The following is a 16,528-nucleotide window of genomic DNA, read 5'->3' as shown; positions in this document are numbered from 1 at the left end:
TGGCTGAGTCAGGACTTGAACACAGGCAAGCTGGCCCCCGGCATCCATGCTTTTAACCGTCTGAGCCTTGTTTTTCTTCCCTCTGAATCTTGCAAGCCCAGGGGGCTAATATAAATTAAGGGAATGAGCACTGGGTTGAGAGCCCTCTTGTCATTCCCAGGCACATGGCTGGCCGGCCCATGCAGGGAGTTCAAACTTCCTCACCTACAAAATGAGGCTGATATTACCCACTCCCAGGGTTGAGGTAAGAACTAGCAATAACACGCTTTGGGGACTCAGAAACGCCTCTAAATTATGAAATTAACACGTGCACCTGGTAAAACAGAATGGTACAAAAGGGGACCCAGGAAAAAGGGAGTTCCCCTCCGACTCCACACCTTTAATTTTTCTCCCCAGAGGCAACTTCCGCCAATTGCTTTTGGGTCCCTTTTTGGAAATTCTCCATGCACATAAAGACAGAGAAGTTATATTCGCATAGGGATTTAGAATATGGGCTGCCTGGTACTGCTGCTTACTATCTATGTGAAGCTTGGGCAAGCTACCTGTTCCTTCTGGGTCTCCCTTTCCTCACCTGTAAATGAGTTACTAAAATTAAAGTATCTCATGTAAAGGGTAGCTGTGAGGGTTAAAGGAGTCAATCTATGTAAAGTGTTTAGAACATCCTCTGGCACATGGTGTCCGATAGATATACACATACAGTGGATCCTTTCTGATAGACATTGAGATAGCCTTGTGCTATCAGAAACAATACTGCAAGACACATCCTCGTTCACCTGTCATTTGGCACAACTGCAAGAATCTCTGTGGGATAAATTCCTGGCAGAGAAATTGCTGGGTCAAACCGTAGTGCCCTTGTAATTTCAATTAATTTTTGGATGAGTGAACCCTCGCGGCAGGCAGGGAAGAGGGAAGGAAGTCCACGAGGCAGTGAGGACGAGGGAGGAGTGAGATGCAGTGTTCTGTCTCTGAGGCCCAGAGAGGGCCATGTCTGCCCCCCCGGGAACCTGGAGGACGCAGCAGCTCCCTAAGCCCCTGGCCAAGCAGATGGAGGGTTGAATTTTATACAGATTGTTCCCATAAAGGTTTTACAGGGAAATGGTTGATTGGATCAGAGGGGCAGGCGCCCCTAATGAGCAGCAGCTGCTTAACAAAATGCTGCAGCAGATACAATTTCCCTTTACCACTACCCACCATGGCAGCAAGCATCCACACCCTGGTAGGGACACTTGGATGCCCAAGTCACCTCAGAATGACACCCCAATCGGGTTTGCCTTCTCCGAACATCCTTCTAGGTCCCAGACATCCGAGAAGAGGTAGAGAGCAAGGGGTTAAGAGCACAGGTGTGGGGGGGAGACAAAAAAGGTCTTTTGTCTGCTGACATTACATTGTGACCTTGGACAAGTCATTTGCTCCTTGACCTCAGAGAAGGTTGTCCTGAGGGCTAAATGAAAGTGCTTACACAGTGCCTGGCACACAGTGAGAGCCTGATACATGGAAGCCCCGAAGATACAGATGAAGAATAAAAGCAGCTACTCTGGACCCCACCTCAGAAGAGCCTGGGAACAAGGTACACAGCGGTGGCCCCCCCATCCCCATCTAGGAGAGCGATTTAGCAGTTGCCCCAACCACGTCCTAGGGAATGTTCCAGATGTCCCAGTCTGGAAAATGGGATGTGTGACTTATGTTTCCAAGTAAGTTTTAAAGGCCTTGCCAAAGCTAATAATTCCATTTTGTGTCTGATCCAAAAGAGCAAATGGGAACTGTCAAGTGAGAAGAAGGCACTGGAAGAAAGTTTCCCAAGCACCCCCACCTTCCCCTTATTGATCTGATGTAGGATCTGCCCTTTCAGAGAATTCCCAGGAGTAACAACAGCAAGTACCCCCACCGATCAAGTAAGTGCCCAGGTTCGGGGTCAGATCGCGATTAGCCTCTTCCCGCCTGAGTTCTGTACCTGTGAGTTTGAGCCTCGGCGGCCCTCCTCCCTGTAAGGTGGGGATCACTCGGGCGCTGCGGTGAAGGTTCGAGGAGCGACTGCGGGCGAGCGCCCCGCCCCCGCCCGGCAGGCATCCCGGGGACCCGCACCACCGAGGCGCAGGCGCGTCGCCGCCGCCGAGCGCGTCCACGCCTCCACCGGCGGATTCCCCCGCGGCCTCCCGCGCCGCGCGGCGGGGACCCGGGTGGTTGCAAACAGCCGCCGGCCTCATTAGGAGACGTGTAATTAGCGGCTGGCGGAGCCGGAGCCGGCGCGGGCTAATTACCGCGGCGAGCGGGCTGCACCGCCCACGCCGCCGCCCCGGCCGCCGGGCCACGGCGGATGTCTGGACCCCCCCCCCGTGCGGCCGGCGGGGGGAGCCGGACCCCGTCCCGAGGAGGGGAGGCCCGGGACTGCCCCCCAGTGTGCTTGCTCCGGGGGCTACGCCGGGGGCGGGGAGGAACAGACCATTCACTCAAAACGGCGTGTACGGTGCGCTCCCGGTGTCAGGCGTTTCGCCCACGCTATCTCGTTTCTCTCCGGTTCACTCGCGAGCGAGGGACCACCGTCATCCTGTTACACAGATGAGGAAACTGAGGTCTAGGGACGTGAATTAGCCTCCCCGGCAGCAAGTGGCTGGAAAATAGTGAGGGGACAGGCAAAACCGTGCACAGGCTAGCAGCTGCTGCGTGGGCGAGAGTAAGGACTCGAGTCGGATGGCCTTGGGTTCGAATTCTAATCCAGCTCCTTACTGGATGTGACTTTGGTCTGAGCCCCAACTGCATCAATAAAATGGGCGCGGCGTTGGGATTAAGCGAGTTGAAAGCTAGGAAGTGTTGGTGTTACTTGAGGGACGCGAGGCGCAGGGAGGGGTGCTCTGAGGCTCTTCTCCGCGCACAACGGGCCTCTGACGCCCCCTGCTGGCCAAAGGGGGATGCTGGCGAAACCATTTTTGGATAAACAGGTTGTTTTGGGATGAGATAGCGTAGACACAGGTCCCTCAGCAGGGCCACTGCCCTCCCGCCTCCCCGCCTCCCCTCTTGCCCTTCCTTCCTCAGCATCCCTTCTTTATGGTGGCAAAGAGTTGAGAGATGGGGAAATTGAGGATTCATTCCAGACTTTGCAAATACGTGGCCTCCCTTCATAGACCTCACAGGGCCAGCCAATTCCACAATTCTACAAATAGGGATAGGTATAAAGATCAAGTTACAAAGCTGTGAACCACCGTACTGGGTATAACAAAAAAATCTGGAACTAATTTGTCTATCGTGGGAATACTGACCAATTAACAGTGTTATATCTGTGCAGCTGAAAAACAACATTGCAGAAGGGTTGACATGAAAACAGTCAAACAAGAATGAATCTTACAGACGTTATGTGGAGCAAAAGGAGCCACACACAAACAAACACACACACACACACACACACACACACACACATACTGTTGGTTTTTATATAAAGTTCAAGAACAGGAGTGCCTGGGTGGCTCAGTTGGTTAAGCGGCTGCCTTCAGCTGAGGTCATGATCCCAAGGTCCTGGGATCCCAGCCCAGAATAGGGCTCCCTGCTCATCGAGGAGTCTGCTTCTCCCTCTCCCTCTGCCCTTCCCCACTGCTTGTGCTCTGTCGCACTCTCTCTCTCAAATAAATTTAAAAAATAAAATCTTTAAAAATAAATAAAGTTCAAGAACAGGCGAAATTGGTCTTATGATAGAATTCAAAACAGAGGCTATTTCTGGGAAGGTTTTGACTGGGAAGAGAGCAAGGAGCCTTCTTGGGTGTGGAAATGCTCCCTATTAATATGGGTGGTAGTTACAAAAGTCTACACATATGTAAAAATTCATTAAGCCTTACACTTAATATGTACTTTATGCATAGTACACCTCAATAATTCAGTTGTAAAAAAAAGCAAAAAAAAAGTGCTAAACAGTTTGATTCTATTCATAAGAAAATAAAAGGAAAAATATAATTAATCATAGAGCAGCAGTTCTAAGTTTTTTGTCTCAGGACCCCTTTATGTTCTTAAATTATTGAGGATCCCAAAGAGCTTTTGTTTTTATAGGATATATTGATACTTATCATGGATATTAAAACTGAGAAATGTAAAGATTCCAAGTAAACAAATAAAACTGAGAAGTGTTTAAAACACAATAGAAAATCCCATTAGCCATCAGAGTTATAATGTCAGCACCTGTCACATAGTCTCTGGAAAACTTTACTGTCCACTCTGAGAAAGTGAAAAAGGCAAATAACGTTTTAGTATTATTATGAAAGTAATTTGACATTAGGGACACCTGGAAAGAGTCTCAGAAAACCCAGTGGTCCGATGGCACAGGGGGAACGAAAAGGAAGAAAATACACTACATGATAAATTATTCTCTCCCGGTGCTGAGATTATAATTTTTTATTTCCTTCTTGATACTTTTTTTTTAAGTAAAATGTAACAACCACGGATTGTTTCTGCAAACAAAAGCCGAGGCAATACACAGGTTTCCATAAGATTGTTGAAAGACCCAAACAGTAATAATATATTTGGCTGTACGAAAAAATTAAACAGAGCTCTAACCTGAAACTAGGGGTCCGATTTACCGTGTCAATCCCAGGCGTGTAAATGCAGGGTCTTGCCCTCAAAAGTTGTGCCGTCTAGTTTAGGGAGCGAATATAAGTGCATACACAACTTCACTGCAAGGTAATAAAAAGTAAATAGCCCAAGAGCCCCAAATGCGGCTGCGTCCTACACAGAATTGCAAACTAGCGTGTTGCAGAAACACCCAACGCAACCACACGCCACTCCATCGCGGATCTCCACCCCCAAACAACTAACTCGGCGGGGCTGTCAGCAGGACGCATGCGCTCTACAAATGTAGAGGGAGGTAGGGCTTAAAGGAGACTGACACTGGGTTCGGCCTCCCAACTCTCTAGCCCCGCCCTCCTACCCTGTTTCCCTCTCTGAGTGGTTGCAAGACGGCGGAGGGTAATTTCCCATTGGCCGCCAGCAGATATCCGGTTCGGGCGCAGGGCCGCCGGGCGCGGAGGCAGCCATGGTGCGGTTCAAACACAGGTAAGGACTCTGTCCAGCACCCGCTTCCCTGCCGGGTCCCCGCGGCCTCGGCCCCGCGCTCACTTTCCTGCTGCCTGCCGCAGGTACCTGCTCTGCGAAGTGGTGTCTGATGACCCCCGCTGCCGCCTGAGTCTGGAGGACCGAGTGCTGGGTGGCCTCATACGGGACACGATCGCCCGCGTGCACGGGACTTTCGGCGCGGCCTCCTGCTCCATCGGCTTCGCGGGTGCGAGGGTCCTGGGGAACTAGGCGGACGGCGGGATTGGGAGGGAACGGGGGCCGGAAGAGGGAGAAAGAAGGGGTACGAGCGACCGCAGGAGCTTCCAAGCCCTATACACAGACTTCACTGTACAGTATTGTCCTCTTGAGGCCACTCGGAGTCTAAGCCCAAGTCTGGACGAGTCCGAGGTTCCGCGGAGAGCTGTAAGGCAGGGCACTTTGCGCAAGAATCTGCTTTACCTATTTCACACGTGTATAGTGGGGATTGTGATTGAATTGAGCAGGATAATGAATTAAATGGGGAAAGCCATGTGTAGTTCCGAGTTAAGTTACTTGGTTACATTGACATCCCATGGGGAAAAATATTGTCAAAATTACCCCTAAAAAGCCCTTAATAGGGCAGATGAAATACAGAACCCACCACCGTATGTAAATGAGGAAGAGGATTCTTCTGACAGGCACGCTTTTTTCAAGTGGTTTTTTTTTTCACGATTTTATTTAAATATTTATTGGAAAGAGAGAGACAGCGAGAGCGAGCAGGAACAGGGAGGAGAGGGAGCAGCAGACTCCGCGTTGAGCAGGGAGCTTGACACATCCCAGGACCCTGGGATTAAGACCTGAGCTGAAGGCAGACGCTTAACCGACTGAGCCACCCAGACTCCCCTAGCCACACTTTAATATTTAAATTCATTACCTCTTTTACCCTTTGCTTAAAATTGAACACTGGAGAATTACATGCACATAGGCACAGTTCACTTATATTGGGTCATTCTCAGCCTCTTCAAGTACCTAGAGAGTCCAGTTGCAATAGAACCTGTTTTTCAGGGGGCGCCTGGGTGGCTCAAGTGCCTTAAGCTTCTGCCTTTGGCTCAGGTCATGATCCCACAGTGCTGGGATCCAGCCCATCAGGCTCCCAGCTCAGGGGGAGCCTGCTTCTCCCCCCGCTTGTGCTGTCAAATAAATGAAATCTTAAAAAAAAAAAAAACCCACCACCTGTTTTTCAGCCAAGGGTTTCCTCTGAGGAAGATGGTTCCCTGCCAATCCCTACCCCACTTATCAGTTAATCAGGGAATTAGAGGAGCATTTAAAATTCCAAATTCATTCACCAGTTCTGAGTGGTGTACAAAGCCTTGGGTGTGGTTTATCCCTTTTCCATAAATGAAGGTCTGTCCTAAGGTTTTTTTTCCTTCAGAAATTTTTTACTCACTGATGCATCCCAAGCGCCACTGCCTGGCACACAGTAGACTCTCAGTTACTCTTAAGATTTTTAAGTGAATCCAGTTTCCCCAAATGATTTTTTCCCCCTGCTGTAGTGCGATACCTCAATGCCTATACTGGAATAGTGCTACTTCGATGCCGGAAGGAATTCTACCAACTTGTGTGCTCAGCTCTTCCTTTCATCACATACTTGGAGAACAAAGGACACCGTTACCCGTGTTTCCTCAACACCTTACACGTGGGAGGTAGGGGTGCATGTGGTATGGCTGCTGATTTTTCAATAGTAACAGGTCCAGGGTTCAGTCTTGACAGGCAGGTGGGTCTTCCTGCTATCCTGCCAGAACGGGAGGCTTTCACCTAACTTGGAAAGTCTTTGAGGCAGACACCTTTCACAAGCTGTTGACCATGGAGCTCTTTCATGTGCCAGGTACAATTAGAACATGTCAGAAGTTCCTGATTCGTTACAACAGGAGACAGCTGTTGATCTTATTGCAGAACTGCACTGATGAAGGTAAGCAACATTAGCCAGTGCCCACTGAGCAGTAACTAGCCTGAGTAAGAGGTCACTCCCAAAGACCTCTTTCATCCCTGCTCTGCCTGCCTTTCCAGCAGAACGGGAAGCTATCCAGAAGTCTGTCACCAGAAGCTGTTTACTAGAGGAGAGATCAGATGAGGAGGAGCTTTCAGACAATGGCGGTGAGGAGGAGGCTGCTGAAGCAATGGAGTGAACCTCTCTGCAGGCTGTGCTGGGCCTGAGATTCAGGGCCCACTTGTTGGAACAGGACATTCTGGAAGGCAGCAGCATCTGCTAGTTTGCCAAAATGGATGACTGCAGACCAGAGGCCAAGGTATCAGCTCAAAATGGAGGACTTGTTCACTTAAACTGAAGTCACCTTTACCTAGCGCTGCCTGGCTAAGTGGTTCTGCAGGTGGTGAACCCCCAGTAGTTACAGACGTCTCTATCTAATTGCCTGGCTGAGTAGGTTTAATAAAAGTACTTGGCAAGGCGCCTGGGTGGCTCAGTCCGTTAAGCATCTGACTCTTGGTTTTGGCTCAGGTCATGATCTCACGATTGTGGGATTGAGCCCTGAGTCCCGGCTCTGTGCTCAGCATAGAGTCTGCTTCGGACTCTCTTTGCTCTCTCCCTCTCCTGCTCTGTCTCTCGCCTCTCTCTCAAATAGAAACTTAAAGAAATATACGGGGCGCCTGGGTGGCTCAGTCATTAAGCGTCTGCCTTCGGCTCAGGTCATGATCCCAGGGTCCTGGGATCGAGCCTCACATCAGGCTACCTGCTCCGCAGGAAGCCTGCTTCTCCCTCTCCCACTCCACCCTGCTTGTGTTCCCTCTCTTGCTGTGTGTCTGTCAAATAAATAAAATCTTAAAAAAAAAATGTACTTGGCTTCTGTAGCATTTAGTATACTTATGAAGTTCAAGCTTGGCCAGGTCTCCTTCCCCCTCTATCCCTGGCCTCAGCGGGGAGACTGGCTCCCTATAATGCTAGATGTATAGCCTCCCACTTGAGGCCTTGTGCCCTCACCCCTAGGATGAACCCTAAGCAATTCAGGTTATTTAGAGTAAAAGTATTAGTGAGACACGACAACTGAACTGGCACAAATCTATAGCTGGTCTCCTTACTGACCCACGGGGCCTTAAAAATACGAGATTCCTTACCAATCCTTAATCAGGTAACAGGATAACAAACGTCGTTCTTGCACTTTTCTTGGGGTGGGTGGGGGTGACAAAACCTGGCCTTGCCTGACATTACAAAGCCAAGCAGCAGCTGTCAACTTCCAGTTTTCTGCAGGCCGGGCCACCTGAGACGGAGTGACACTGCCACACTCACAGAGGTTAGGAGGATTTGGATCCACTACTTAACTAAGGACATTTCTAGGATCTGTTTTCTTGTATAACAAAACATGTTATTCAAAATCCCTTTTACATTTAACAGATTTGTAATGTTTGCTTCAATGTGTCCCCTCACTTTCAGGGCTGGAACACCCTCATGCACCCAGGACAGTTCCTGTCCCAGGATTTCTGAACCTCTTTCTTAAAAGAATGACAGGTAAAGCTAAGCCCAACTCGAGAACCCCTTAGGCCTGACAGTAGGAAAGACACTGCCCCATGTCGGCAGAGTGCTCAAGCTTGTAGCAGCTATTACTTTAACCTATTTAAGAAGTGTGTCTAGGGGCGCCTGGGGTGGCTCAGTCGTTAAGCGTGCTGCCTTCGGCTCAGGTCATGGTCCCAGGGTCCTGGGATTGAGCCCCAAGTCCGACTCCCTGCTCTGCAGGAAGGCTGCTTCTCCCTCTCCCACTCCCCCTGCTTGTGTTCCCTCTGTGTGTCTGTCAAATAAATAAAATCTTTAAAAAAAAAAAACAAAAAGAAGTGTGTCTAGCTAACCTGTAAAGAACTTTAAAAAACCAGAAAGCTCAGCGTTGCTTGTGCAGGTGATTTATTGCAACTGTTTGCCTTCACATTCTATATTATACCTAGAGGTCACTATTAAACAGCAAAATAATTCACATCACTCAAATTCTGCTCCAACCAAGTCATTGACTGCTCTAGAAAACAGGGAGGCAGTGGGCACTACCACTGCTTTCAAACCTGCCCAGCTCCGCCTCCAGGTGTGCCAGACTCCTCTGTTCCTACAACTCAGGCCACTGTCACTAGAAACAAGCTTCATCTAACAGTTGGCAGGTTCCAGGGCTTCTTTAGTGACAATTACAGCTTTCCTTGCCAAATGAGCCACATACAAGATCTAAAACCCTCTAGCACATAGGTAAGCAAACCAGGCCCGGCACCGCAGCCTGGCCATTTCTCAGAAGAAAAACTGCAATTCAAGCTGGGCGTCCTAAATCCATTTTATTCCCATCCTCTCTTTCTTTAACAAGAGGAAAACTAAACAGGAAAGACTCAACTATTATTAAAAGACACACTGAGCGATGTGTTGAAACCATGAGGCTCTGACATGTCAGCAGAGCAGTGCTAGAACACTCTGGGGTGTGGGCTACTCCAAGGGATGGTGAACGGACTCAAACTTATTTGGGCTGAGAAAAACTAATTACACATGGGTCAAAAAAAAGACTAACCCTGGTAACAAACTAAAAATCTTGGCAGGAAGAGATCTCTTGTGTCAATACTTTATTTTGGTGTAAAGATGGGAAGCTGGAAAATACACTGTATTTAAAATTTTCTTGGTTCCCCCTCACGCTGTGGAAACCCCCTCCCCCCAGAGCTAATCTTTTCAAACTCAAATACTTAAAAATTACAGCAGCAAAACAAAAGCACAGAAAAAAGAAAACCAGATGGAGAAGATAGCTGGGCCAGTAGTGTCACTTGGTGTGGACGACTGAGGTGCTGAACAGGAGCTTTTGTTTCTGTTTTTTTCTTTTCTTTCCTCCTTTCTCTTCTAAATGGAAACACAGAAAGAGCTTATTAGCTTTTGAATGCCATCCCCTTGCCCACAGTCAGTTTTCACTCCTGAGAGTCCCAGAGAGGCAGCTAAGGTTCTAGGATGAGGACTGCATGGATCCAGATACCAGTCTTTGCATGCTCCAGGTATTTGGGCAAGTCCCTTTAAGTCCCTAGACCCATTTCCTCATCTGCTCTACCCGTGATAGTTCTACCCATTTAATATAGTTGGTGGGAGAATAAAATGAGCACAATGCTAAGCACAGAGAAGGCACACCCTGAACGTTAATGTTCTTGTCTAACTGAATAACCACAGAGTGGTGTGGGCTTCAAGCCTGACTTCTCCATCTATTAGCCACCCTCTACCAAACTCAGGATTCTAAAATCTACTCTCCACTACTATGTCTTAGAAGGGACAAAATAGAGTTTCTCAGAATTTCACATCTAGGCCTCAAGAATTAATGTGGGGTGGCAAAAAGGTCCTAGCTGACATACCAAAAGGACTATTAACTGACAATAGCCTGTGAACCTACAGGCTCAGAGAGAAGTGCCTAATTAGTGATGTCCACCATGGGATCCAGGTGGGAATGACAACCCTGTACCGAGCACTCCATTTCTTTGCTTTTACCAGAGAGGGGATCTGAAGTAGCTGGTGTGTCCAGTTTCATGAAGGCTGCTTCAATAGCTTGGCTGAAGGAATTCTGGAAACTGGGCACAGGAACACGGTCTGAGTTATCACTCTCCCCATCGCTGTCCACAGGAGCAGGAGGAACTAAGCTGTTCTCATCTACAAAATACCAGTGTTACAATTTTAGAGACGATTCTAGAGACTCTGACATTCTGAAAGGGACCAAATTCCCCCTCCACTAAAAGGTCATTCTCACCTTTTTTGGGAGCAGTTTTGGGCCACACATCTGCTTTTGCTTTTCCAACCCTCAGCATCTGCCCAAGTGGGAAAGAGGGGAGAAAATAATTTAAGTAACCAGTCCAATTTCTTTTCCAGACTTGTCTTGACACTAACTGGCTAGGAGGACAAAGAATTATCACCTCTGGAAAAAAGGATTTTCCAGGTACTTCTTTCTTCCACACACTATTTCGGTCATGTTCTCTATATCCTGACCAGTAGAACGAGCAGTGAAGTTCCCAAGGTGTAAGGCCAAAGCCTGTTTTATTCCTTAGGAAACAGGTAAAGAATAGTGCATTGACAGCACAAGAGGTTCTTAACTCGGTTGGGAATCCTGACTTTGTGTCACTCCCTTCTGATAAGTTTTCCCCGCTCTTCTTGGGACCCCTAAAAACATAAACCCCTTGGAATAAGCAGTGTGCAGTACCCTCCAATTTTAAAATGAACCACCTGGCTATTGAACTCCAGTTACTTTAAGGCCAAGAAAACCAGAATAAATTTAACTTTATCCTGAAACTGCTCCAACAACCTTCATTACCCTTCAGTCTTTGCTTTTCCAATGGCTCCTTAATAATTAACTTTTAGATCCAGCCATAGACCAGATTCCTCCATGTACAGTAAAATCAGAATGATCCCTCCTGCCCCTGAATGAAGGAACTCTTTCATCTCATCTGGCCAAGGGCAGCTTCTTAATTATTGAGGGCCAGTGTGAGTCCCATCTGCCACACATGCCATGCTCACAGCAGGGGGAGTTTTATTCCTGGAAAAATACGAGACAAGCCCCACAAGATTCAAATAGGAATTTCTTGTTCTGAAGTATGTGTCCCTAAGTGAGGTACGATTATTATTCAAATGGAGTTGGGCTGGCAGAAGTTGATTTCATTGAATAACCTTTCTTTATCATGATCTTTTCCCTTGGTCCCTGGGAGTTTGGGGTTCAAATAATACGGCATCCAAATCATCTTACTCTTAAAAGGTCATTAAAAAATATATCACCTATGAATGTTTAAATGTTTAACCCGAATCTACTCATGAAAAAAAGAAACCAACAAATCCAAACTCTAGAGCTCCATATACAACAAATGGCCTGGATGCTTCAAAAATATCCATGCCATAGGAAGAAAATAAACAAAAAAAAAAGAGGCCAGAGAAACTGTTATAGATCAAAGGAGACTGAAGACTTGACAAATACATATGATGAGCAATCTCTGATTGGACCTGACTGAAAATACAGGACCCTTGAGACAAATGGAGAAATAGAAATATATACTATATGAGGTATTTAATTAGCTGAATTTCTTTGATGTGGTCATGACAACTGTGCTTATACAGAAGAATGTCATTTCGGGAGCCATTTTTCTTGTATTTGGTGGTGAACTGTCATTCATGAGGTCTGTAACTTATTTTCAACATAGTAAAACAGTAAAAAGAGAATTGTTAGCAAAATGCTAACAATTGGTGAACTTAGGTGAAAGGTAAAAGCGTTCATTATGCTATTCCTTCAACGTTTTTAAGTTTGAAGTTGTTCACCATATAATGCTGAAAAAAAGCAATGGCAATAAAACCTAGCTTAAAAAAACAACTTAAGCATTTGACATAACTCCTGGAAGCCACTTGCATAATTATCACCTCTGAAGCCTACCAGTTAATATTTGGGATTACTCTCAATTATTTCTTCCTCCTTGACTTCAGGACTCTCCTTACCAAAGTCCAATTCCTGCTTTTTTCTCAGCACACACTGCCATTCGTTGTGAGAAACATCCATTATCACCTGCACTAAAGAACTGTTAAGCTGATGATTCCAAACTAGCCCCAAAGAGGTTAATACTAATTCTAATGAGGGTGCTTGGCAAGCTGTCCATCCATCTTCCTTAGTTATCTCAATGCAGGAATGCTGAGTGTTGGTTTGTTGTTTTAAAGATTAATAAAGTCATCTGACATTCTTTTGCGTCGCTGCATCCAAGAGAGCAAGCTGGGTCACCAGCAGCTCTACCGGAGCCATCCAAGGAAATTTAGCCAGGGTTCTCGTTCTTGCTGTGTTTGCTCAAACCCACACGGTCTGAGATCCGGAAATAGGACCTCAGTATGTGCCACCAGTGTTTCCATCAGTACTCAAAGGATACAGGCTTCAGTAAATTGGATTAAGTGAACTTCCTTGAATGGGTCATCCAAGAGACCTATCTTAATGCTAACTCATTGTACATAAAATACTTCAATTACTGGGGGAGGGGGGGTGCGGGGGGGGTCTGACAAGTGTCACTAGCCTAGTGTTCCTCTAACCCAGCTGCCCAAGAAAGCTGGTCTGGCTAGTTATAGAACAACCAAGACCTTTCCCTTCCCAAAGTGAAGAGGAATGGTTTATTATCTGTAACAGATACACCCTACCTGAATCCAAGGTCCTAGAACTAGGGACCAGCTAAAATTGACTGATGTCTCCCCAGCCCCTACAACAGTGCTCACTACCCAAGTATCTAATGATTTTTTAAATAACTGAAGCTCTGATTCTCCCTCAGCTACTCTTGGCCTCTTTCCTTGGTAAGTCTATACAGTGATATCTGAGACTAAATCCATGAGATTTCCTCTTAAAAAAGCTTTCCATGACTATTACCATCCATGCAACATTAGCCTGTAAGTCTCTCCTTTTCCAACGGAAAGATTTCCAGAAAGAACAAGCAGCAGAGTTCATGTTAGATACCCTTGGGCTGTTTTACAAGCAAAAGATTTACCTGGGCAAAGGAAGGGAAAGGAGAGTCTTCTTCCAGACTCCCAACGCAGAATGAAGGACTGCCCTGACTGGCAGTGGGTGACAGAGGGGTCAGCAGAAAGTCTGAAAGGAAAGCAGACCTGATTATGTAAGTGAAGCTCCAAGGAGCTAGTCTATTCTTAACAAGAGAGAAAAGATGAACCCTGAATCAGGTCTGGATAATTACCAGCCCCACCTCAAAAAGCAAACCTGATGCAATTTCAATTCTGCCATGTTCTTACAAAGTCAAGAACACGGCCCACTATTCACACTAGTGATCTAGGGAGAGAAAAATTTAGTAGTCACAGTAATACTAGAAAGCATGGCAGAATCTATTCCCACACTAAGAAAAACCCTTTTCAAAGCAGCTGACTCTTGCCTTAGAAAAGCTAGTATGTGAAAGCACATACACAAACACAATTTTTATATCACAAATAATGTCATCAATGTTATGCAAGAGCAGTTGGATGGTGCTAGGAATGAGAGTACTTAAATAGCTTTGGCTGACTGCGGGTCTGCTACTGGGAGAGTGAATAGGCCCTTCCCTCCCAGCAGTGATCAGAACAGTGGATAGACCTGTGGGAAATGCTCAACTCTAGGTCAGAAAGGATGGAGACTATTACCTAGGGAGTATCAAGGAAAAGCTTGCATCTTCATACTGGATTTTGTTCGTGTGTGGGTGTGTTTTGGATTCTAACTGAATATTCCCAGGTCAGACACATCTGGCTGGAACATAAAGGCTAACCTGATCACATTTTATCTTTTTCTTGAAACTTTTTCATTCACATAAAACTAGTCCATGACAGTCCCTAGTACCTAGGCCTGGAGTCAGCTGAGATGATTATGTTCTGCCATATTCCTCTGTATAGCAGCTCTCTTCTTAAACTAAAGAGCATAATGGTCATGCGCATGGCCCTCAAGATGCAGGTTTCAGTCATATTCCTGTCACTAAGCCCCTGCCTTAGCCTCAGGCTACTAATCTGCAAAGTGACAGGCATACGATCACAAGAGGGTCACCAAGAGTTTTAAATACTCTGCTTAGGACATTTTATTAAAATGGCTGGCCACAAAAAAATTAAAAAAAAAAAAGGGCGCCTGGGTGGCTCAGATGGTTGAGCGTCTGCCTTCGGCTTAGGTCATGATCCCGGGGTCCTGGGATCGAGTCCCGCATCGGGCTCCCTGCTCCTTGGGAGCCTGCTTCTCCCTCTGCTTCTCTCTCTCTCTCTCCCTCTGTCTCTCATGAATGGATAAATAAAATCTTTAAAAAAAACAGACTTCGTTGATCTTTCCACTGGGAGGACCAAAAAATAAATTACAAACGGATTAAATGGGAAAAACAATACAAACACACACAAAAAAATTTAAAATGGCTGGCAAAGAAATACATTTTAATTATCAAAAACTATCAGCCATGTGGATGAAGATTAGAAAAGATAAATGTTTAATTTCATAACACAATACATTCTCTCTTTAAAAAAGTATTTTAAAAGGCTAAAGCCTCTTTGAACAACCTCTGAATCCTGATCTCACTTCCTAGAGTAAAACACCATTACCAGTTTAGAACATAATCATCTCAGTATTTTTTTTTTTTTTAAGATTTTATTTATTTGACAGAGACACAGCGAGAGAGGGAACACATGCAGGGGGAATGGGAGAGGGAGAAGCAGGCTCCCTGTGGAGCAGGAAGCCCAATGCGGGGCTCGATCCCAGGACCCTGGGATCATGACCTGAGCTGAAGGTAGACACTTGATGACTGAGCCACCCAGGCACCCCTCAGTATTTTTCTACACATTTAGATATATAAACCCATAACAAAATGCTGATTTTTATATTCTTTTAAAATCCACAAATGTGGGGTGCCTGGCTAGTTCAGTTGGTAGAGTATACAACTTGATCTCAGGATCATGAGTTCAAACCCCCACATCGGGTGTGGAGCCTACTTAAAAAAATAAATAAATAAAACCCCCAAGTGGTATCATACTTCGTCTTGTTCTACAACCTCCTTTTATCCTAAAGGTCCACCCATTAGTTTATGGAGACGGCTATTAACCTCTTTAAAAGGTGTAAAGTATTTCATAGTATAAATGCTATACAATTCAGCCATTACCTTACCACCAGATTTCATAAGCTTCCCCCACCCCCATTATAAACAATGCTACAATAAGGAGACATGTACAAAGATGCTTAGGCATACAAGGGGATTATATCACAAGTACAAACTAGAAATAAAACAGCTGGGTCACAAGGAAGAATCTAAGTTAAACTGTCCTGCCATATGAACTGCCTTGAGATTTTGAGATTTTTAGAAGACAGCAGGGTATAAAGTAGCCAGTACAGCCAATGGCAAAGGTGAATCAAATGGCAAAAATCTGACGTACCTCGGGAATATATTAACTACCCAAAGTAATGTTAGTCACCTAAAGATCCCACCATGCTGAGTAGGTCAGAGTTGTAAATTCAGACACCAGGGCTTTACTTAAGGTCTGTGGCTAGTGGCCAACTTCATTCTTTAAATCCCAACTCATTTACCTGCTTGGGAACCTGGACTTCTGCTAAGAGGAGAAAGGGAGAGGGCACCATGGCCCTCAGTGCTGGTGGGACCCAAAGCAGAACCGGAGGTGCAGGTATAGGAATTGAAGGCAGGAAACTGCTGTAGATTCTCTAGGGGAATGTGGACTTCTGGGTCTGCAAAGAAAAGATGAGAATGGTAGGCCCATTTAGAATATTCCTCAAATCTTTTCCAATAGTTGAGGACCATCAATATGAATCCCCCAAGGGTCTAAAAAAAGGATGTAAACAGAAGCTTTAAAACCCAAATTTAGGGGCATCTGGGTGGCTCAGTAGGTGAAGCGTCTGACTCTTGATTTCAGCTCAGGTCTTGACCTCGTGGGTCATGAGATCGAGCCCACCTTGGGCTCCGCCCTCAGAGGGGAGAGTCTGCTTGGGGACTCTCTCCCTCTGCCCTGCCCCCTCTACCTGCCCCCCTCCCTCCCCCCCACCCCACT

General features: G+C 46.3%; 2 protein-coding genes and 1 pseudogene across 4 annotated transcripts in view; 2 read left to right on the top strand and 1 right to left on the bottom strand.

Annotated features, from left to right (window-relative positions):
- Positions 1–4,974: 4,974 nt before the first annotated feature.
- Positions 4,975–7,595, top strand: POP5 (POP5 homolog, ribonuclease P/MRP subunit). Of its 2 annotated transcripts, none has more exons than XM_027576268.2 (5): positions 4,975–5,031; positions 5,115–5,257; positions 6,564–6,713; positions 6,896–6,979; positions 7,081–7,595. In XM_027576268.2, exons 1-5 carry the CDS (start codon positions 5,012–5,014, stop codon positions 7,194–7,196), a joined length of 513 nt encoding a protein of 170 aa, XP_027432069.1. In that variant the 5' UTR covers positions 4,975–5,011; the 3' UTR covers positions 7,197–7,595. The 2 variants fall into 2 exon arrangements, with proteins under 2 accessions (XP_027432069.1, XP_027432068.1); XM_027576267.2 differs by having other exon boundaries at positions 4,980–5,031; positions 7,078–7,595.
- Positions 7,596–8,900: 1,305 nt separating this feature from the next.
- Positions 8,901–16,528, bottom strand: part of RNF10 (ring finger protein 10) — a 38,291-nt gene continuing 30,663 nt past the window's right edge. The window contains exons 13-17 of one of the 2 annotated variants that reach the window (XM_027575788.1): positions 16,053–16,208; positions 13,507–13,607; positions 10,761–10,818; positions 10,505–10,663; positions 8,901–9,874 (exon numbers count right to left, since the gene is read on the bottom strand). In XM_027575788.1, coding sequence (XP_027431589.1) covers positions 9,798–9,874; positions 10,505–10,663; positions 10,761–10,818; positions 13,507–13,607; positions 16,053–16,208 — 551 coding nt within the window. In that variant the 3' untranslated portion in view covers positions 8,901–9,797. The remainder of the gene's footprint in view (positions 9,875–10,504; positions 10,664–10,760; positions 10,819–13,506; positions 13,608–16,052; positions 16,209–16,528) is intronic. The other variant, XM_027575789.1, reaches the window with a different exon arrangement.
- LOC113912973 lies at positions 11,391–13,494 on the top strand (annotated as a pseudogene).

Source organism: Zalophus californianus, chromosome 14, assembly GCF_009762305.2.
Source record: "Zalophus californianus isolate mZalCal1 chromosome 14, mZalCal1.pri.v2, whole genome shotgun sequence".
Taxonomy (NCBI): Eukaryota; Metazoa; Chordata; class Mammalia; order Carnivora; family Otariidae; genus Zalophus; species Zalophus californianus.
This window is presented reverse-complemented; position numbering and strand designations above follow the sequence as displayed.